The sequence below is a fragment of the Taudactylus pleione genome, unplaced genomic scaffold, assembly GCF_031769625.1.
Source record: "Taudactylus pleione unplaced genomic scaffold, aTauple2 ptg000102l, whole genome shotgun sequence".
NCBI lineage: Eukaryota > Metazoa > Chordata > Amphibia > Anura > Myobatrachidae > Taudactylus > Taudactylus pleione.
In genome coordinates this window covers 3,467,525-3,490,910 of record NW_028284504.1, presented here as the reverse complement: position 1 = coordinate 3,490,910, position 23,386 = coordinate 3,467,525, and the positions used below count along the sequence as shown (strand labels likewise).

The window sequence follows — 23,386 nt, the reverse complement described above, 5'->3', positions numbered from 1 at the left end:
AGCACGCCCCCCTTTGATCAGACACAACGAGCGAAGGAAAGTCCTGTGGTCATAGCGAGAGTGCTGTGGTCATAGCGTCCGTCTCTGAATCAGGGCCTGTGTTTCTATGCTCAAGTAAGCTTTGGAAGACATTAGCATATTTTCACTAATGTGATCTGTAAGAGATCGCAGATGCAATTGCATTAGCGTAAATCTCATAATCAGGCCCCATGTGCACTTCATTACAGGACTGCTTTTGCACTGTAAATTGGTTACTCTGTTTTGTCCTATGTTTACTATTTTGTGTCATGTACAAGTTACAGTACAGTATCTGTAATATCTATAGTACATATAACAGTATTGTAAAACTCTGTCTTCTTGATTACAGGTGGGTGGAAGAATTTTTGAGTCCGGAGATTGGAGGCCTAGACGCTCTAGTGGATTACCTGTCTTTTGCTCAGTGCTACTTCCCGTAAGTCAGCACCTCTTTAGATACGATCAACTACGTCTGCTAAGTACTTAATAATTTTCCCCTACACAGCAGTGTTCTCCCCAGAAATTTTTTCCAGCCGGGTGGCATCAAGAAGTAGCGGGGTGGGGCCTTCACAATAATAAAATCTTTTAATCCCTGACCTTATAATGATTTAAACTTGAAATAACATTTTATATATTAATTCTCCTCTTCTTATTAGAGTCCCAGTCATCTGATTATGAAAAAGCTGCAAAGTCTGTAGGATCTGGCACTTTTTTAAAGCTCCCAGATACTGTCCCCACTTGCAGGCTCCCAAAGTGCCGGGTGGTAGGCAGTTTCTTGCCGGGTGGTGCACCCACAAGAAACAGCCTGGGGAGAAAACTGCACAATAACTTGCCCACCCTCCTTCTGACATCTAGTATGGTATGCGTATGTCTTACATGGCTTTCATTTAATGGTACAAAGATATAATGGAAAGTTAATTTTGACTAAAACTGACCTTTGTGTCGGTGTGTCTGCAAAAGGAAATATATGACCCCATTTATCAACGAGACATAACCCCTTTAGCACTGGCTAAAGGGGTTATGTCCTCCTTTCAGTATTTAGCAAACAGCAGTAACCTAAGATTAGAGCTGTTTGTCACTGTATCTCTTGCGTCATCTATAGATGGCGAGAGCAATAAGTAATGTAAGTAATGTTAATTACCAATGGCATATTCAATAGCATTACTGTAATACTACTGCAATAAAATATGCCACTGGAATTAAGGTTCATTGTTAAAAGGGACTCATAAATCTAAGTTTTACTGGGATGGGATTGATGTGCTGGAGCAATAGTCTCTAAATGTACATCACAGCAGAATATGTTGGTGCTATACAGTGCCTTTTCTTTAGGAAAGAGATACCGGGCTCACCTAAAGTAACAAGTTAATGCAAGAGAAGACAAGACTTCAGATGCCTCACACCTGTAATTATTTCACTAATTTATTCCTGTTTCCAGAATTAGTTATAAGAATAAAAACTTATACTAAAAAAATAAAAGGTGCGGATTCTGAGTATCAGAAAAAGCACTGATGCTATATAAATAATCTTTGTTGACTAAACTTTCTGCAACATTGAGTCCCATTTATATTGTTATAATTGCCATCAAACAGACACCATGCTCTCCTGCCCATCTCTTAATTGTATTTTCTTTACTCTTTAAGCTCACTTTCTTTTACAGGTTAGATATGGAGAACTCTGATAATGGCACAGCTGAGAAACCAAAGTTGTTACAAAGTTCCTTGGAGGATCTTAACATAAGCAGCTCATCCTCTTCCCCCACAACAAACCCTTCAAGAACACGACACCTGACTGCCAGGTAATCCTTTCCTCCTTCATGTGTATGACACCTGACCACCAGGTAGTCCTTTCCTCCTTCATGTGTATGACACCTGACCACCAGGTAATCCTTTCCTCCTTCATGTGTATGACACCTGACCACCAGGTAATCCTTTCCTTCTTCATGTGTATGACACCTGACCACCAGGTAATTTTTTTCTTCTTCATGTGTATGACACCTGACCACCAGGTAATCATTTCCTTCTTCATGTGTATGACACCTGACCACCAGGTAATCCTTTCCTTCTTCATGTGTATGACACCTGACCACCAGGTAATCATTTCCTTCTTCATGTGTATGACACCTGACCACCAGATAATTCTTTCCTCCTTCATGTGTACGACACCTGACCACCAGGTAATCTTTTTCTTCTTCATGTGTATGACACCTGACCATCAGGTAATCCTTTCCTTGTTCATGTGTATGACACCTGACCACCAGGTAATCCTTTCCTCCTTCATGTGTATGACACCTGACCACCAGGTAATCCTTTCCTTCTTCATGTGTATGACACCTGACCACCAGGTAATCATTTCCTTCTTCATGTGTATGACACCTGACCACCAGGTAATCATTTCCTTCTTCATGTGTATGACACCTGACCACCAGATAATTCTTTCCTCCTTCATGTGTACGACACCTGACCACCAGGTAATCTTTTTCTTCTTCATGTGTATGACACCTGACCATCAGGTAATCCTTTCCTTCTTCATGTGTATGACACCTGACCACCAGGTAATCCTTTCCTTCTTCATGTGTATGACACCTGACCACCAGGTAATCATTTCCTTCTTCATGTGTATGACGCCCGACAGCTAGGTAATCATCTCTGACTATGTCCTACCTGAACCTGATAGGAGCACAACAGATCCTCCTACAACTATCCATTCACAAGCATGACACCTGATTGCTAGACTGTTCAAGCAACCTGAGACAACTGTTTTATGGAGCAAGATTTGTGTATTGTGGGGTGGGGATAGGGGGCAGTAAAATAAAGGAATACTAAGGAAATTTTTTAAAAATTAAAAATTTAGTAGTTATCTTTCTGACAGCACCAATGACTCAAAAATATCACAATATTCCTCTTTTAAAGTGCACACAGTGTGAATACAAATATTTAAAGTCCTTTATATGAGGAAGTGGTTCCCAAACTCAGTCATCAAGGCATCCTACAGTACAGGTTTTAAGGATATCCATGGTTGAGCACAGAAGGTTAAATCAAATTTACTCGGGTACTAATTAAGTCATGTATATCCTAAAACCTGCACTGTTATGGTGTCTTGAGGAGAGTTTGGGAACCTCTGGTATATGGGATGAGAAGGGCGCAATTTCAGTATTTATCACTAACAGTAGGTTGACCAGGCAAGCAAGCCTTTGGATAACTATCTTCTTAAAGGTTCCTGAAATGGCATCAAATCTGGTTTAGAGCTATTTAATCTTTGTATTAACAGATATCTTTATAACCGGGCCACAATGAGAAACTCTCGACACACGAACATGAAGGATGATGTACATGTGTGTATCATGTGTTTGCGGGCAATCATGAACTACCAGGTATGTACCCTATAGATTTCCAGTGCAAATAAAAAACTTAATGTGTATTTTGCCTACCTAAAGAATGCACCTAGTCTGTGTCTAGGCACAAAAACATCTACACTATAGGTACGTCTTGGAAAGATGGGATACCATGTTAACTGCTACCATTTCTCCCACTGCAGTCAGGCTTCAGTATGGTGATGTCTCATCCATCCTGTGTCAATCAGATTACTCTCAGCCTTACCAATAAGAGCCCCCGGTGAGTAATGACAGTGAGTTCCCAACTTAATAGTGGTTGGGTCAATGTGTCGTTTGATTCTATTGCTTCATTTTCTCTATCTTTATCCATTCCAATTTCTCTATCTTTATCCATTCCAATATTATAAGTTTTTTTTTTCTATCATTCCACCATATTTACATTTTAAGCCTATTAATCCCATTATTATGTATGTTTCCCAAAATACAAGAAACTCTTGTACTTACCTGATCTGTCTGTCTGTCCATATGTACTCAAAAAAACAGGTATATTAAAGGAAAACGTCAGAAAGTTGGAAGTATGAAATTCTGTGCTGACGGGGGACACTGCACTTTCCAACAACTCCTTACTCTGTGGTTTCCCTCTTACTTCTATCACCCTCATTGCATTACGACAATGCCCCTGTCACATGCAGCCCTTTCTGATAAAACAAGTCGGCAGTTCACTGATGAGTGCACTCATGATACTCTGATAATTCTGATGATCTGGTTGACTACAGTTTGTTCTACGCCACACACTTCAAAACAGTGGTTGATTATTGCATATATAAAGGTGATCAGAGACAAGCCAAACACACCTTGCTATCAGGAGCAGATTGTATAAACACCCTGTACCTCCTAAATTCCTCCTGTCACATCATTCATTCACTAACCAATTTTCATCTGTCTTTGTCCCAGAACCAAGGCCCTGGTTCTAGAGCTACTTGCTGCTGTATGTCTAGTCCGTGGAGGCCATGAGATAATTCTCTCAGCTTTCAACTATTTTATGGAGGTATGATGAGGCCAATCTGCTAAGGTTTTTGTTGCATCCAATACTGCCCTATATACTCACTGTAGTGTTTTTGCAGGTATGCCGTGAAGGATCCAGGTTTGAAAAACTCATGGAATATTTCCGGACTGAAGATTCCAACATTGATTTTATGGTGAGTATCACAGAGATTGCTTGAAACATCAGCCTTACATAGCTTGTTAGAAAGGTATTGTGGCTTCAACTAAAATGGTGTAGCTTGAGTTGATTTGTGCGTGGCCTGCGTGGATATGTAATGTGAGGTGCTATGGGCAACATCTACATTTTCTAAAAACTCTCACTTTAGTAAATATAGCTCTAAACAGAGATATGGACCATAAAGATCTGTGATAATAAGGTCAAAGAAAAATTGGGCCTGAAGTGCCAAAAATCATCGTATGCCTAGTATCGTGTAGGATTGCATCTAACGAACTGCAGCAACTCGACATCGACAGAAGACCTCTGGACAGATGTTGACCCACACCATCTGGCTAGCTTCTCACAATATTTATAAGTGCAGGATCTTAGGAGCGAATGGACCTCTCCTCCACGTCCCATAAATGCTTGTTTGGGTTCATGTCGGGTGAACGTGGTGGCCACACCATTTGTCAGAACTCTCCTGAATCCTCCTCAAGCCTATTCTGGGCAACTTGGGACTGGTGCATTATCCTGCTGGAATATTCCATCATTGTGGGGGTACATGAAGTTCATGAAAGGCTGCAAATGGTCATCAAGCAGTTACTGGTCAATGACATGTTCAGGGTGACGAGAAGACCCAACCCATGCCACGTGAACACACCCCACACCATTATGGAACCACCAAACCACCAACAGCATGCACAGTGCCTTGTTGTCCATAGGGTCCATGGCCTCATAGGGTCTGCACCACATCCGAACCCTACCATCAGCCTGAAACAACTGGAACTGTGATTTATCGGACCACATGTTACCAGTTCTCGAGTCCAATTAGCAATGTCACCAACCCAGGTGAGGCACTGTGTCCAGTGTTGTAGTGCTAACAGGGGCACTCTGGTGGATCTGCTCCAAAATCCCATGGAAGCTAAAGAACGCTGCTGGATGTGTCTGGTATCTCCTGCATTGAATGTGGATATGACTTAAGCCAGTGTAGCTTGTTTGTTAACACGGACAGTTCTAGCCAAATGTCGCTGGTCATGATCATTAAGCACCCATGGTTGGCCACAGTGCTGTCCACAGTGGATGGTAATGCCTTCCAATAGTTATTTCCGGTACACACCGTAGATCGAGGAATGTTTAATGTCCACACAACTTAGGAAAAGAACGTCCAATTCGTCGGGCACCCACTATCATTCCCATTTCGAGCTCCAACAATTCATGTTGCCTTGCCACGTGCAGCCCAGCGGGTGTTTAAATTGATTAAGGAGATGTTAGATTACTACTGGGCATTTCCAAGACATCACAGTACAGTGAAGCCACTTACCATTACCTTTACATACTACTCTTCCATGACTTTTGGCACTTCGGTCTATGATACTCATGTGACAAAGAGGTTGGGTAGGCCATCCCGACAGTCGTAATGCCTACGGTGAAAATGCCAGCGATTTTCGTTAAGTATTCTAACCCAGGGCTCGACAATTTTTCGTAAAATCTAGGGACCATCTTAAAAGTTAGAAGCCAGACCGTGACCAAAATAAAAACTTGTATAAACCACCACACATGCCCCTTCAGTGCCCTGCAACCTCCCCATATGCCATTAGAATGCCACACATGCCTCTTCAATGGTCAGCAGATTCTGCCACATGCCCATACCTGCCCCAGATTCAAAATATGCCATGCATTAGGGCCTACATTCATATTAGGAAACACACTAGGGCCCAAATGCACATTATACCACACAGTAGGGCCCAAATGCACACTATGCCACACAGTAGGAACAACTACATATATTGCCACACATCAAAACCCAAGTTCACATTATGCCACAGTAGGTCCCAAATGTACATTAATATATTATTTAAAAAAAAAAAATAACATTTGGACAAAAGTATATGATGGCCCAGAAGAAAGGAGCAGGAGTCTTATGAATTAAATTACAGTGCAATGAGGAGCGCAGCTGATTGTGTGCCAGACGGCGACTGCTGCTACCTTATTCATACACTATCAGTGATTGCGGCGAGAGAAAAAAATTGTGGGTCACAGAGACCCCTCACTTTAAAAAATTGGGGTCCCAATCCATTGTTTCTGGGTGCCATCAAATATTATGCAGGGCGAAGGCAGACAGCAGCTGGCGCAGTACTGGGGGGGGGGGGGGGGGGGCAAGGAGGGGGTAAGGGGCAGGCAGAACTAGGGGTAGGAAGCGGTGGCAAGGTTAGATAGCAGCTGGCACAGTACTGGGGGTCAGGATAGCAGCTGGGGAAGCCCTGGGGGAGGGGGTAAGGGTAGCTATCACTTGGGGCAGTGGTTACCTCCTTTGCTCCTGCTGGGAGCCCTTGGTCACTGTTGTCCGCCTGCAGTCCTTTCTGCCCCGTGCAGTGTCCACCTCACCGCCTCCTGCGTGAAGGAGCGCAGGGTGCTAGAGGGTGATGCCGCTCTCCTCAGAAACCTGCTGCCTCTACTCTGATGCTCTGCCTCCACCTCAGCCTGCAGGAACCAGGCTCTTCTCTGCTGCTGCTGCCCAGCCTATGCTGGCTTCCCCATCTCCATTTACACTCACCGGGTAGCTCCAGCCTCCGCCGGGAATGGATATAGAGCGCGGCGCGCTGGGGGGAAAGAGGAGGTGTCAGGACATGATGCGGCAATTGGTTGGAGACACGGCGCTGCGCAGCTATTGGCTGAGGACACGCTATTGGCTGGGGCAAGCAGCGATTGGCTTTGCTCCCAGCAGGAGCAAAAGAGGTAGCCACTGATTGGCTGAGGGATACGGCGCCGTGCAACGATTGGCTACTGCTGCATAACATAATGCCTGCCAGCGCCAAGGCTGACGAGGAGGCTGGAGCTGCTTCCTCCCACCCCGGATAATCTGGTCGCCAGGTAGCAAAATCTGGTCAACATGACGATCTGGCCCCCGGGATTTGTCGAGCCCTGTTCTAACCTTAACCCTAACACACCCCTCTCGCAGCCTAACCCTAACCCTCCCTTCCCACAGTCTAACCCTAATATTTACCTTTTAAAGTTGTCTGCATTTTGACTTGTGGGGATCTCGGAGCCAGTAAAGTGCGCAATGGTATTCTGACTGTCAGGATGCCGACTACTTCCCTGACAGTTGGGTACGGCATCCCAACAGCCAGAATCCGGACCGCCAATATACCTGCACAAACTAACATTTTGCTTTACTATGTTTGTGTGGAAATATGTTACATATTGAAGTCAATGGAATATGTATCGTTGGGATAATGGATAACAACTAACTAATATAGTTAATTGCAAATTGCCTTGTTTTTTGTTTTTTTTCCCTTTTGGGGGCTTCTATTTTACACCCATTTGTCCCCATTCTCTGGGGGAAAAAACGTCATTCGGTTTGGCTGTACATTTTTCTGCACATTTTCTAATAATGTCATACTTGTGTATATCTCCAGGTGGCTTGCATGCAGTTTATTAATATTGTGGTTCACTCTGTAAAAAACATGAATTTCCGGGTCTACCTGCAGTATGAGTTTTCCCTGTTAGGACTGGATGAGTATCTTGAGGTAGGTATTTACCAAATAATAAACCAAATATATAAACACAATACAACATGATCCCTCTTTATATCACCCACACTTTATAGTGCTACACTCTATCACTCTGAAAGTCTGTACAAAACTGCATTCCATGGTATGCCAGCCTCGCTAGCTGAGGGTTTCAAGTAGTTGACAAGAAGCTAGAGCTCTGATCAATTGCAGTGTTGGAACATTCCCACTAAACTGACAAATATTGAGATTGGTGGGGTTCCATTCACCCCTTTGTTGCATATCAATTACATTTTTTTGTGAGACATTTGTATCAAGTTTTTTTTAATATGTAGCCTTGCAAAGGTTTGATTTTTGGGATATTTTAAACAATCTATTTATCGTAATACCATAGCATAACAGGAAACAGTCCAGATGGTCAATAGAAAATCAAACTTTCCCTTAGATGGTGCTCTGCAATTACAAATCCTCAGTGAGGAAGTAAATATCTGGGTGTGACTGGAGGTCATTTTATATATTTATGGTATTTTTTCATTTTTTGGAGGGGGCTAGACAATAAATATCATCTGATTGTCCCATTTGCCAGGTGCTGAAGCACACGGAGAGTGAGCGGCTCCAGGTACAAATACAAGCCTATCTTGATAATATATTTGATGTGAACAGTCTTCTGGAAGACACTGAGAACAAGAATGAAATGCTGGAGCACGTAGAGGACCTCCAGGGACATTTAGCTCATGTAAGTAATTTCTGTTCAGCACTATATATTAGGTTCTGGGTGATATTGATATGCCAGGAATAACTGGTGACTAAAGTGTTTTATATTTACTTTTATTCTATGTGAACTATTGGCAGACAATTAATATAAGTGAACTACATAAAGTTATCTCTTATCGCCCCCTAGCTCACTGAGAAGTTACAGCAAACTGAGAATGAATACATGAGAAAAGTGGCTGAGCTGGAGAAACAGCTGGACCAAACCCGTAAGGATCTGGGTGCAGGAAAGGTGAGAGCTTTTTGTATCATTATCAATGTCTTGTATGCGTGTCTTTCAGCTAGTGCAATGTGCTATCATATAATCAGACTGTTGTAATACCATCATTTAGGGGCATATGTGTATGTGTGAGCATGTGGTAGGGAATATAGATTGTAAGCTCCAATGGGGCAGGGACAGATGTGAATGGTAAGATATTCTCTGTAAAGCGCTGCGGAATATGTGTGCGCTATATAAATAATAACTAGTAATAATATGTATCAAAGCTTGATGTTAGATAAAATTGTGAAATATATATCACCAACCAATCAGCTCCAAACTATCATTTCTTAAACACAGCCTGCAAAATGTAAGTTAGAAGCTGATTGGCTGGTGATATATATCTCACAATTTTATCTCACACCAACCACATATGTTTCTTCATTGTGTCCTGTGCAAGCAGAAATGTGAAAATACAGTCTTTTTTTATTTTCTGTCTTCGGGTTTTCCCATTTCTGTGGGAGACGGCAAGTTTGTTTACACACCACAGGCAGCCATTAGTGGTCCTTAGTGACCCCGCCTCCTCACTCCCACCATTCTACCCTCTAAACAAATTACTGATAGGAAGGTAAAGTACATCCCTCTGCAGTATGAAAAGTGAGTGGTACAGATGTAGGTGGGGTTGGGAAATGTTAACACGCCAGTGGTGGAACTAGCGAGTTTTAGGCCCAGAAGTAAAAATATGCTTTGTTATATTAAAATTTGTGTAATAAAAAATGTCAGGCAATGTGCCACAGTGTACTAGGGTCACTTGTATTATTCTAACCCTTTTCTCAGAGCTGGGTGACAATCTGCTTCATCGATTAGTGCAGCAGTACAATAACTCACCTCTCCAGCGATCTCTCCCCTGCCTGTATTGTATCAGCTTAGTGCTGCACAAGATATGTATGTGTCCCCTAATGCTTAGCTGCTGTGGCCGATTATTTACACAATCTGAAGGCGCCGCTAGTAAAAATCTCTGATTTCTCCACGGTCAGCCTTTTAATACATTTTAGAGAAGCAGTAATAACTACTTTTTCAATGAAAATGCAGAAAAAAGGGATTATTATCACATGATACAGTACATGTACCCCTAGATGCCTTAAAGATTTTAGGGGCATGGTATCAAAGCTTGATGTGAGATAAAATTGTGAGATATATATCACCAATCAATCAGCTTCAAACTATCATTTCTTAAACACAGCCTGCAAAATGTAAGTTAGAAGCTGACTGGTTGGTGATATATATTTCACAATTTTATCTCACAAGCTTTGATACGTATGGTCCTTAGTCCTTTAAGTAGAGCTCAATAGGACTGCTTATGTCTTATTGATATGTGCTATATCCTATCAGTGAATTGGTGGTGGTGAACTACCCACTGAGCCTGTATCAATACCCACAGGGATAAACGGAGTTAGGGGTGAGAGGTCTTCCCCCAATTAAGGTGGGGGTCTTTTATGTCTATTACTTTTTATCTGGATAATATGTGTACCTCTTGACAGGGGTTGATTGCAAGGATACTAACAGTGTCATTATATATAAACAATATAATGTGTATATATGGATATATTAACATAGACCATTAATTGCCTGGTTTCCCTTATAACTCAATATTGGATATTGCTTATTGCATTATATATATAATTATATATACTCCTGACAGTGGGCAAATTATGAGGATGTGAATAGTCCTGCTGCATATAAACCACATGAATAATTGGACTATTATTTAAGTCTTAATATCTTGGTTTTTTCACTAATATATTTCACTTACTACCTTTTCTTGTTCAAAAAATGGTCTAATAACATTAATACAAGGGATAATGGTGTATTTAACAATTTGTTAATTAATCACTACTTAATTGTTTGGCAATTTACCTTTATTTGATTAAATTTTTGAGCCAGTTTCAACATTATTAAACACTCCTAAAGGGAGTTAGTGATCTGCAGCATTATATGCTACAATTGCGAGCAGATTTAACATATGTGTGTCTTTTTGGGTTTTTTTGTCTGATTAAAAGTTAAGTTTTAAGTTTCATGCAATATAAATAATTAATGTAATAATTATCCATAATTAAGAGTGCATCAACTAAGGAAAATTCTTTTTTTGAGTCATATCTCCTATGACCCAACACAAACTATACAATTGCTTACATTCACCCCTACTCAACTCCTAGAAGCTGCTGAGGATAGCCAGGAATGACGTATGTTCCAAAAATGATGTTGTAGAAAGTATGGCCATGTTCAAATTCATTTAAAACCCAGCAAAATTGCAAAACTCACCTTGCATACAGTTGACCTGTTACTGAGTCATTCAGTTGTGGAAACCTATGAGACAGATGAGTTCCTTACCTCGCAGTTACCACCCATAAATGCCCATTTCATGGATAGTGCGCTCCGTCGACAGATCCCTACACGCTAGCAAACTTTGTCCATTCGTGTATCTGGCGCTGATTTCATTCTTTGGTGAGCAGTACACTGAAGTCTGCGAGATCCGTGTGCATGGCGACCTGCGTGCAATTCAGAATCGAGGCCCAGTTTGTGGAGTAGACATATTTTAGTACAGTATATACAAGTTTATAGACAGTGTATTGTAGCAGCTTTTTACTCTCCCTCTCTTCCAGGAGAAGCATGTTTCACATCTCCCGCTGGTTACCCATCAAAATATAACTGGTATAAAGTCAAATAACCAAGGAGTACTCTGGGTGGAACCTGCTGGTGACACTTGTACAGAAGATTCTCCTTCTTTAAGTGATCGCACAGAGTCTCCAATTACTACAACAGTACCCCCAGCCTCACCATCAGCTATCAGGTTGACCATAGTAACAACATCTGCTAAAGGTAACACAGATTGGAAAATATACAATATTTCATCACTTTGCACCATAACATTTGAAAATCTCTGGATTGAAATTGATTCATGAGAAAAAAGTTTGTTTTGTCTTCTGTTTCTAGATACCTCTGCGCATGAGTTGGAAGCATCATCTGACACCCACACCTTACCTCTATTGTCAGGATTGGAGTCAGAGGTCCAGTTTGTTTCACCTACTCAACCATCTTCAGGGTTAGAGGCCAGTATTGTCACTGCTACTCCTCCTTTCCCAGGAACCAAGGATGATGATGAGAGTCATCCATCTCCTCCTCCAACAAATATCCCTTGTGCACTCAGTGATCATCCTCATCCTCTAACATCTACAACTGGTCCTCCTCCACCCCCTCCACTTCCTAGTGCTTTCAATGTACCCCCTCCACCTCCTCCTCTTTCTGCAGTTATTGATGGTCCACCTGTGCCGCCACCACTCCCTGATAGCCCACCTGGACCACCACCCCTTGGTGGCCCACCAGCTCCACCACCACTCCCTAGTGGCCCACCAGCTCCACCACCACCCCCAGGTGGCCCGCCTGCTCCACCACCGCCCCCTGGTGGCCTTCGACATTCCACAGGCCCTGCTCCACCATCATTAGGTGCCTTACACACAGGTAATCATGAAAGGTGTCTGTATTATCACAGTAAATATTCTAATATAAGATTGAATGTTATTGTTTAATCGTGTATCTATAAATATGGGGCTACAATTTTGTTTCATTGGAGATGTTAATTTAAGGGCCTAAAGCTATATGGGTCTTGTCACAGCAATTTAAAAATTTCTAGTCCAATCCAAAATGTCTGACTGTGCCATAAGTTACACAACATACTGTAGGTTGACTGTATTTTCTTAAGCACCTAATGTAACTAACCCCTTTACCTAGGTGTGAGTATTAAAAAACCAGTCCAGACAAAGCAAAGAATGCAAGTCCTCAACTGGGTTGCACTACAACCCACACAGATCAATGGAACAGTCTTTACACAGCTAAATGATGATAAGGTGCTTCAGGTAAATAAAAAGATAATACAAAAACTGATATAAAAAGTTAGATAATGCAGTCACTTGGTGTGCTATATTTAACTTATATTATTGATATATCATTGCAGTGACTTGGTGTCCTGTATTTCCCTGTTACACTGCAATCATTACAGTGATTTGGGGGTCTATTTACTAAGCATTGTTAGGAGACAGAGTGAAAAGTGATAAGAAAGTGATAAGGTGCCTGCCAATGAGCTCCCAACTGTCATTTTTCAAACAGCCTGTGAGATGACAGTGGGGAGCTGATTGGCTGGCACCTTATCACTGACTTATCACTTTTCACTCTGTCTCCTAACACTGCTTAGTAAATAGACCCCTTGGTGTGCTATATTTCCCTGTTATACTGCGATCATTGCAGTGACTTGGTGTGCTATATTTCCCTGATATATCATTGCAGTGACTTGGTGTGTTATTTTTCCCTGTTATACTGCGATCATTACAGTGACTTGGTGTGCTATATTTCCCAGTTATACTGCGATCATTGCAGTGACTTGGTGTGCTATATTTCCCTGTTATACTGTGATCATTGCAGTGACTTGGTGTGCTATATTTCCCAGTTATACTGCGATCATTGCAGTGACTTGGTGTGCTATACTTCCCTGTTATACTGCAATCATTGTGTGCTATATTTCCCTGTTATACTGCGATCATTGCAGTGACTTGGTGTGCTATATTTCCCTGTTATACTGCGATCATTGCAGTGACTTGGTGTGCTATACTTCCCTGTTATACTGCAATCATTGTATGCTATATTTCCCTGTTATACTGCGATCATTGCAGTGACTTGGTGTGCTATATTTCCCTGTTGTACTGCGATCATTGCAGTGACTTGGTGTGCTATACTTCCCTGTTATACTGCGATCATTGCAGTGACTTGGTGTGCTATACTTCCCAGTTATACTGCGATCATTGCAGTGACTTGGTGTGCTATATTTCCCTGTTGTACTGCGATCATTGCAGTGACTTGGTGTGCTATACTTCCCAGTTATACTGCGATCATTGCAGTGACTTGGTGTGCTATACTTCCCTGTTATACTGCGATCATTGTATGCTATATTTCCCTGTTATACTGCGATCATTGCAGTGACTTGGTGTGCTATACTTCCCAGTTATACTGCGATCATTGCAGTGACTTGGTGTGCTATACTTCCCTGTTATACTGCGATCATTGCAGTGACTTGGTGTGCTATACTTCCCAGTTATACTGCGATCATTGCAGTGACTTGGTGTGCTATATTTCCCTGTTGTACTGCGATCATTGCAGTGACTTGGTGTGCTATATTTCCCTGTTATACTGTGATCATTGCAGTGACTTGGTGTGCTATACTTCCCTGTTATACTGCAATCATTGTATGCTATATTTCCCTGTTATACTGCGATCATTGCAGTGACTTGGTGTGCTATATTTCCCTGTTATACTGCGATCATTGCAGTGACTTGGTGTGCTATACTTCCCTGTTATACTGTGATCATTGCAGTGACTTGGTGTGCTATACTTCCCTGTTATACTGCGATCATTGCAGTGACTTGGTGTGCTATACTTCCCTGTTATACTGTGATCATTGCAGTGACTTGGTGTGCTATACTTCCCTGTTATACTGTGATCATTGCAGTGACTTGGTGTGCTATATTGCCCTGTTGTACTGCGATCATTGCAGTGACTTGGTTTGCTATATTTGCCGGTTATACTGTAATCATCGCAGTCACTTGGTGTGCTATACTTCCCTGTTATACTGCAATCATTGTGTGCTATATTGCCCTGTTGTACTGCGATCATTGCAGTGACTTGGTGTGCTATACTTCCCTGTTATACTGCAATCATTGTATGCTATATTTCCCTGTTATACTGCGATCATTGCAGTGACTTGGTGTGCTATATTTCCCAGTTATACTGCAATCATTGTATGCTATATTTCCCTGTTATACTGCGATCATTGCAGTGACTTGGTGTGCTATACTTCCCAGTTATACTGCGATCATTGCAGTGACTTGGTGTGCTATACTTCCCTGTTATACTGCGATCATTGCAGTGACTTGGTGTGCTATACTTCCCAGTTATACTGCGATCATTGCAGTGACTTGGTGTGCTATATTTCCCTGTTGTACTGCGATCATTGCAGTGACTTGGTGTGCTATATTTCCCTGTTATACTGTGATCATTGCAGTGACTTGGTGTGCTATACTTCCCTGTTATACTGCAATCATTGTATGCTATATTTCCCTGTTATACTGCGATCATTGCAGTGACTTGGTGTGCTATATTTCCCTGTTATACTGCGATCATTGCAGTGACTTGGTGTGCTATACTTCCCTGTTATACTGTGATCATTGCAGTGACTTGGTGTGCTATACTTCCCTGTTATACTGCGATCATTGCAGTGACTTGGTGTGCTATACTTCCCTGTTATACTGTGATCATTGCAGTGACTTGGTGTGCTATACTTCCCTGTTATACTGTGATCATTGCAGTGACTTGGTGTGCTATATTGCCCTGTTGTACTGCGATCATTGCAGTGACTTGGTTTGCTATATTTGCCGGTTATACTGTAATCATCGCAGTCACTTGGTGTGCTATACTTCCCTGTTATACTGCAATCATTGTGTGCTATATTGCCCTGTTGTACTGCGATCATTGCAGTGACTTGGTGTGCTATACTTCCCTGTTATACTGCAATCATTGTATGCTATATTTCCCTGTTATACTGCGATCATTGCAGTGACTTGGTGTGCTATATTTCCCAGTTATACTGCAATCATTGTATGCTATATTTCCCTGTTATACTGCGATCATTGCAGTGACTTGGTGTGCTATATTTCCCAGTTATACTGCGATCATTGCAGTGACTTGGTGTGCTATATTGCCCTGTTGTACTGCGATCATTGCAGTGACTTGGTGTGCTATATTTGCCGGTTATACTGTAATCATTGAAGTCACTTGGTGTGCTATATTTCTCTCACCATCAGGAACTTGACATGAGTGACTTTGAAGACCAATTTAAAACCAAGGCTCAAGGGCCAATCCAAAACACATTCTCAAAGAGAGTAAAAGCTGCACAAAACCAACCAAGCAAGGTTTCCCTAATTGAAGCAAATCGAGCCAAAAATCTTGCAATTACTTTGAGAAAAGCAGGTCTGGCTCCTGAAGCCATCACTACTGCCATTCAGAAGTAAGTATGTGATTTCTCACAAGTCAGTAAGTTCTCATCAACATCTGAAATGCTACTGGAAATCCGGGATAAGAGCTCTCAAAAAAAAAAAAAAGCCATTGTGTTTGGTGCTTTTCTTCATTTTCCCTTTGTCAAAAAAAAAAATATTTAGAGATGAACGTATAATATTCTGCTTATTATTGGGCTTACAATATAATACGGCAATCACATTTTAAGGGTGATGGTACAATATTTAACTCCCTGTATATTAATGTAAATATATGTAAGTTCATAGTACTTTGAAAAAGTCAGTTTTTATTCATGGTTATATTTTTAGCAATAACACTCAGTGTATTGTTCCTTAATTATTATTATTATTATTTTTATTTTTTTGCAGGTATGATATGCAGGCCCTGAATGTGGATTTTCTAGAGCTCCTCTCAAGGTTCCTACCTACAGACTGGGAGCGGCAGCAAATCTCTCGGTACCTGAGGGAAGAGAAACCTCTTGACCAGCTGGGAGCAGAAGACAGATTCATGGTTCATCTTTGCTCCATACCCAGACTGTCTGAACGAGTTAACACCATGATCTTCATTTCTAGCTTTCCTGAAACTGCTGCTCGTCTTACACCGGTCAGTGAATACAGATGTAGGGCTATGCATGAAACATGAATGTTAGACACTTTAATTTTGTGTTTGGGAATTGGCTGGGCTTACAGAATATTGCTAACTGGACAAGGTGATAGCAGCTTGGATGCACGGTAGTATCTTCCTAAAACCCTGGGGGTGTAATTTAAACCCCAATCCCATTTTATAATTATATACATTTTAATCTGCTTCCTCACCTTGGACCATAGACAGACCAAATAGGCCAAGGACTGAGGTGTCGGAATTGAAGGGGGGAAGTTTGTAAACCACTATTTCATATTTTTCTTATTATATAGGGCTCATCTGTTGAGGGAAATGTAGCAGGTGTTGGGGCACACATTTCAGCTAATGTCAAATGCTCATGATCCTTTTTAGTTGCTAGTGAAATATTTTATGCACATGAGGCATTTTCAATGCCGTGCCCATGAGATTAACGGAGATTTAATGCTGGCAGCAAAATTGGGTAAACAATGCCAGTCCAAACATGTCTCCATGCTCTCTTTCTAATAAGTGTAACATCACTGGCAAAGACTGAGGAAGCTTTGCGAGCGCACCTTATAGTAGTTTGAAAACCAGAATATGCAAAAAAACTCAAAAGTACCATATCTTTTTTTTTTTTTTTTTTAGCAACTCAACGCCCTGATTGCTGCATCCATGTCAATCAAATCCTCAGAGAAGTTAAAAGGGATCCTAGAGGTAAGCTGCTGCTGGAAAATGAACACAGAGTACATTTGCTCACTTGTCCGTCTCCTATGCCATAGCTTTTGTATGATTTATTGAGCGTACATATCCGGTTACCTTGTGTTGTCTTTCTATTTTTCTACACCCAATGCTGCAACTGCATTCTCTCGTCCCGTCTTCAGGTGATCCTGGCGTTTGGGAATTACATGAATAGCAGTAAGAGAGGAGCAGCATATGGATTCCGGCTGCAGTCACTTGATGTGGTGAGCGTTTGTGCTGGCAATACCCATGTTTAAGGCTAAACAGGAGACTCAACTCTTTTAGAAATAAGTATTTATCTGCAAACAAATGGAATTTCTATACTTCCCAATGGCTAGGAAGTTGGAACTTGTTATTGGATGGAATAATTCAGCTGGGTGACTGTTCTATGTATCCACAACACTATAATTAATTTTTAGTGTAGAGGGCATCAAATGGCATCTGGAATCCTCTCTGTATGGAACTTTCACTTGTCCAAAACTTTGAAAGTGGTACATATTCGAAATAATGTATATAATATATGCAGATATTGTCTTCTGTAAAAATTCAGGTCCTTTAATAATTAATTGTAAGTGTATAAACATATGTGTAATTGTATTTCTAATTCTATAAAACTTTTACTTTCTCTATTCGGCCAGCTTATGGAGACTAAGTCCACAGACAGGAAGCAGACGCTGTTGCATTATCTGGTACGAGTGGTCAACGAGAAATACCCACAGTTGACCGATTTTCAGTCTGAACTACACTTTCTGGAAAAGGCTGCCAAAGGTACTACTGACACTGGCAATTCAACCACCCAACACCTAGTACAAAACATGAATCATTGTACAAGTATCTTTAGTATCATCTGCCTTACTTATCATGGCACTGGCAGAACATAAATGCACAAACTCATTTTAAACCAGAGTGTACTTCGCACAATGTATTTTTGTATTGTAATCCCAGTCAACCATTTAAGCCTCAGCTAACATTAGGTTCTTTTTTTTACAGTGTCTCTGGATGCTGTGTTGTCCGATATCCGTTCACTGCAGGCCGGGATGGAGCAGACTCAGAAGGAATTTACAAAGCAGGATGATAGTCTCTATCTCAAGGAGTTTCTAAAATCCAGCATGGATGTGATGGGGCGACTCATAGTTGACTCAAAGACCGCACAGGTGGGAGGCATGCAAAATTTGCTCCTTATATTCAGACTGTTAATGCCATGATAACTGAAATGGAAGAGAATTTAAATAAGTTAGATGTATAACTAATAGAGGTGCATTTGATGCCATTATATTCCAACATCAATTTGACCAACAACCTGAATCACTGCTCTGTGCTGCTGTTAACATTTAGATACCTACATGTTGTTGTAGCCCTGGCTTGGAGAAACTGCAGGCTCCCCAGGTGATGTGAAATGACAAGTCCCAGCATACCCTGCCAGCTATGTTTTCTGTCAAAGCATGCTGGGGCTTGTAGTTTCACAATACCTGGAGGGCCACAGGTTGCCCAGGCCTATAGTAGCCTCTTACTCATCAAACTTACATAGACAAGGACTTGCAGGAGTTGGTTGAGTTGGAATACTCAGGGCAGGGGTTTACATTCTGACACTCTGATAGGCTTCAGGCTGCACAAGCCATGCCGACGGTTCATCTGTATCCCCAGTTGTGAAGATTGAATAGAGTACAGTAGGTCCTCTTACCCTAGATAAAAGCTCCTACAAAACACTACACTACATCCCAATTATAAGCACCAAAGTATCAGATGGGTAGAGCATGTAAATATATAAAAAATTGCACAAGCCCTTTACAGTAGGAGGCATCAGGAAGTTGTAGGAGTTAATGAAGAAGTTTATCCGAGAAATATAATAACACACGACTGTTCAATTATTATGTTATGCTGGGTCTTAAAAATAAACTGTCCCTTCAAAATTAAGACAGTTGGTCAAGAGTATATTCTACTACTTGCTATTAATAAATAGTTAACAATAGCTCCTTACTCAACACATACTATTCCTTATCCACCACTCAACACCCCCTCCTCATTTTCTTTTCAGGAAGCCTATGAAACAGCTGTTGGGTATTTTGGGGAGAACAGCAAGACTACTGCACCCTCATCCTTCTTCCCTATATTCCTTCGCTTTGGGAAAGCTTATAAGGTGAGATGGTTTCATACCTTCTACAACTGACCACCCAACCCACAAACTAACCCACCATTTTATTGAGCAGGCATTAATAAACGTAAGCGATGCCCAGTTTTGCTACAATAGAATTAGAACTGTTGGATGAGATGATATTTTTGTGCCTTTGTGTTTGCCTGTACAGTGACTAATATATGCATTATGAAATATTCAGTAAACAAAGAACATATCATGAAGTTTAATAATTTGCTGCTCTGTATTGTACAACCTCAACTAAAATTACAGTTGTAGAACTACAGTGTGGTGGGTTGCACATGGATAGATATTCAGTGCTATGGATCTGCTTATTTACTGGTGTACATTATACAATACAAAATCTGTACATTGGCCATCCATCTCACATTATATACTTCAATGTCCTCAGCAAGCTGAGAAGGATCTGGAGATGTGGAAGAAGCAGGAAGCTGCAGCCAGTGAGGAGAAGAAACAATCTCCAGAGAAACCAACACAGGTGTGTAATTAGGTAGCTCTTAGGTTTGTCACTATTCCCTGTCCTTCAATTACAATGAGACAACTGTTCTTTTCTGATTCCAGTCTCCAACAACCAAATCCCCGAGACCACAGGTCAATCTGATGGCGGAGCTTAACAAAAAGCTGCAGACAAAAGAGCCACGCGTATATGAGGAGAACTGGGCTATAGAAGATATAATAACAGGTGAACAGACTTGAGGAGTCAATGACAACTCTGCAATAGTGCATTAGTGAATAGTGGATTAGCATACGCTGTTGATGAAAAATAGGGATCGCATGAAACAGTCACATATGTTTTTGTAGGCACAGATTGGGCTGTTCTTACTTTGTAGATACAAGGTGGTAATCACTGTACTTTGTTATGGATATATATAGGTTACACTTAGTGGTAGCAGAACCTGGTATGCGTAATATACAATTATGCCTCCACCATCGCCCTAGTCCGTATAATACTCCAAATGGAAATAGTGGTTCTGACATGATTTTGTTCCTTAGCAATTAAGCAAATGTCTATGGAATTACCATAATCTTGTATCAAGTACAATATAGCTGTGTAATATATGTCACACTCTGCAAAAGGTATGTCTGTGTAATTTGCCATGGAATACCGACAGTTCAATTGTTTTGGTATGTTGGTAACTTATCTCGCTCTCTCTCTCAGACCTGAGGAACCAGCCATACAGAAGAACAGATGTTGGTCGGAGAAGTGGAAAGAAGCAAAATAATGGGCAGGCAGTGAGCACTGCAGATATACCCGTCTGAAATCACCCATAAGCACCAGGGTATCTGATGTCTCTACTAGCTGAGAAAGAAAGAGGGAACTGCTAATTGTTAGTGTATCCTCAGGTACCTCTAACATTGCCATGGTCCAGGAGCAAAGAGGACTTTGAACGAGTGACCACGTGTGAAGCCATCTGGAAACATGTACACTTTAAGGCACAGATTTAAAATTTGGAACCGTAGATCTAAATTAAATTTGAATGTCACCATGAAACGTACATTTCTACTCAGAAAAGCTTTATAGTTTTGACAAAAAGTTACAAATATAAATGAGAAGGCCAGGGACTGGCTATGAAAAGCATCACAGTTGTGGTACAAGTTGCAGAGTAGGACCCACAGTAAGTCACAGAAGACAAATGATACTCTGTTTACCATTTATGCCCTGTTCTTATTTTTAACATTTTATATTGAACCCTAGTGTAAATAGAACAATGATCATTTCATACTGTATTGAAATTAACGGAAAATCAGTATTGTGCTTGATGCTGTATATACAACAATAGCACTTAACATTGCATAGACTGCAGTCCCTGCTGCATCTACAGGGGATATTACCAGCATAGCCCATATGCCCAATTCTCCCCTCTGTTCTGATCTGCCGTATTTATGGTGTCACCTACAGTAGGTACTAAACAGACTGCAAACCCATCATTTCTTAAGTGTAGAGGGGCACTTAAGGCTACTATACTGAAGCAATTTTGTTTCTATTCACATACCAGCACACGCGCCAACTGACATGAACACCGCTTACTATAAATTGCTGCAAATACCTAAAAGTACAGTAAGAATGATGCACAAACAACATTATTATTTTGATATTTTAAGTGACAAGTACGCTCTTTTAGGAACAAGTCAGAGGAGATTTTTCCATAAAGCTAAATGTAAGCACACTCAGAAGAAAGCAGTGCACAGCTCCTGGGTCCAAGAGAAGAAAATTAGGAGGCTAAAACGTATATACAAATATATATGACAATTTCAAACCTTTATTGTTTAATTTATTACCTAACAGCATAGAAAGTCAGTGATTGGAGCCATTACTGGTATCAATCATTTCTGTCTGTATTTAGTGGCTACACCAATATAATGAGTCATCCCTATTATTGCAAGGCTAGTGCTCTCCCTGCAATCACTCGGAGGAAGTATATACTGTATATAGAAAGAAGTGTACTTGTAAAGCTCATTATACCACAACTGACTTATGCTGGGCATACACTGTGAGATAAAATATCTATCAGACCAACAGACATTTTATCTGACAAGCTGAAACCCATGAGATATATTGCAGTGTATGTCCAGGATGTCTGCGTTCCTCCCCTGGGAGGGAAACATTTCTCCGTCCTCCCCTGTGAAGGAACAAGATAAATGTCAGGTGGACGGCAGCTCATACACTGCCAAATGTGGCCGACCAATTATCGTATCTATCAGCCATGCTGGATGAATTTGCATATCTGACAGACTGTCGGCCCAAACATATGATTATTGGGTGATTAGGACAAAAATTGCAGTCTATTCCCAGCATAAGTAAGACACAATAAACCAAAATTCTAATTCTTAGCGCTAATATAATGTAAAAAACAAATTGGAACAAATATGGATAGATAATGGGTGACTTTTATATAGAGAACGTCAAAAAACTCTTTCTATTATAAGCAGCAGATTGAATCAATGTGCCTGTGGCAGCACACTAAAATACACCTGGAGACCAGGTGTACCAAAAATGTACAGAATGAGCTCAATACCTGCGCTATGAAATGCTATAAATAATATGTAGAATATGAAGAATAGAGATTCCAAAAGAGATGATATGAGCAGAACACCATACAAACAAAAAATTGTAATTTAAAAAATAATTTTACTATGATAAATTCGTTTTGACCGGTCAAATATATGAAAGCAAAATAGAAATGAAAATAAAAAATATATATACACATATAAAAATTGCAATGTTAAAAGTTAATTGGCTGTTAAATTACTATATTATCCCAAAATAACTCACAAAAATAATAATAGTAATAATCAGAAAAATCACCGGAGGAGGTGGATCCAAAAAATATTTTTAAAAACATAAATAGTAATCCATACTGTTCGCATCTATGTTAAATAGTCCTCAGTCTCAAACTCTGACATGTTTCGCTCCACAAATCTGAGGCTTTTTCAAAGAGTGAGCGAAACATGTCAGAGGACTCACTCTTTGGACCCATTTGAACTTTCTATTTGTACCTATTATCAAATACATAATTTTCTCATCGGTACATGAGACTTGCGGTCTCGCTGGACAAACAGCCAACAGCTAGGAGTCGAGGCAGGATCGAGACGGGGCCGGACAGACACTAATAGCATCTGACTTGTAAGGAGCCGCTTATGACCTGTCTCTCCGGAGCCTCCTCCGCTGCTTACAGCATCATATTCGTATTTAATACGGATCAAAGGATTTAAAAGTTATACATGTGACAAGCTTGCTACGAGTAAGGAC

The 23,386-nt window shown here is 40.9% G+C and overlaps 1 protein-coding gene across 1 annotated transcript in view; it reads left to right on the top strand.

Annotated features, from left to right (window-relative positions):
- FMNL1 (formin like 1) overlaps window positions 1-22,070 on the top strand; it is a 69,269-nt gene extending 47,199 nt beyond the window's left edge. The window contains exons 5-26 of the mRNA XM_088470747.1: window positions 368-451; window positions 1,673-1,810; window positions 3,283-3,385; window positions 3,550-3,626; window positions 4,301-4,394; window positions 4,471-4,545; window positions 7,964-8,074; window positions 8,643-8,792; window positions 8,958-9,059; window positions 11,690-11,906; window positions 12,021-12,545; window positions 12,816-12,940; window positions 15,935-16,137; window positions 16,514-16,748; window positions 17,391-17,459; window positions 17,627-17,707; window positions 18,122-18,251; window positions 18,474-18,637; window positions 19,519-19,620; window positions 20,027-20,113; window positions 20,197-20,317; window positions 20,795-22,070. Coding sequence (XP_088326873.1) covers window positions 368-451; window positions 1,673-1,810; window positions 3,283-3,385; window positions 3,550-3,626; window positions 4,301-4,394; window positions 4,471-4,545; window positions 7,964-8,074; window positions 8,643-8,792; window positions 8,958-9,059; window positions 11,690-11,906; window positions 12,021-12,545; window positions 12,816-12,940; window positions 15,935-16,137; window positions 16,514-16,748; window positions 17,391-17,459; window positions 17,627-17,707; window positions 18,122-18,251; window positions 18,474-18,637; window positions 19,519-19,620; window positions 20,027-20,113; window positions 20,197-20,317; window positions 20,795-20,895 — 3,094 coding nt within the window. The 3' untranslated portion in view covers window positions 20,896-22,070. The remainder of the gene's footprint in view (window positions 1-367; window positions 452-1,672; window positions 1,811-3,282; window positions 3,386-3,549; window positions 3,627-4,300; window positions 4,395-4,470; window positions 4,546-7,963; window positions 8,075-8,642; window positions 8,793-8,957; window positions 9,060-11,689; window positions 11,907-12,020; window positions 12,546-12,815; window positions 12,941-15,934; window positions 16,138-16,513; window positions 16,749-17,390; window positions 17,460-17,626; window positions 17,708-18,121; window positions 18,252-18,473; window positions 18,638-19,518; window positions 19,621-20,026; window positions 20,114-20,196; window positions 20,318-20,794) is intronic.
- Window positions 22,071-23,386: the final 1,316 nt, after the last annotated feature.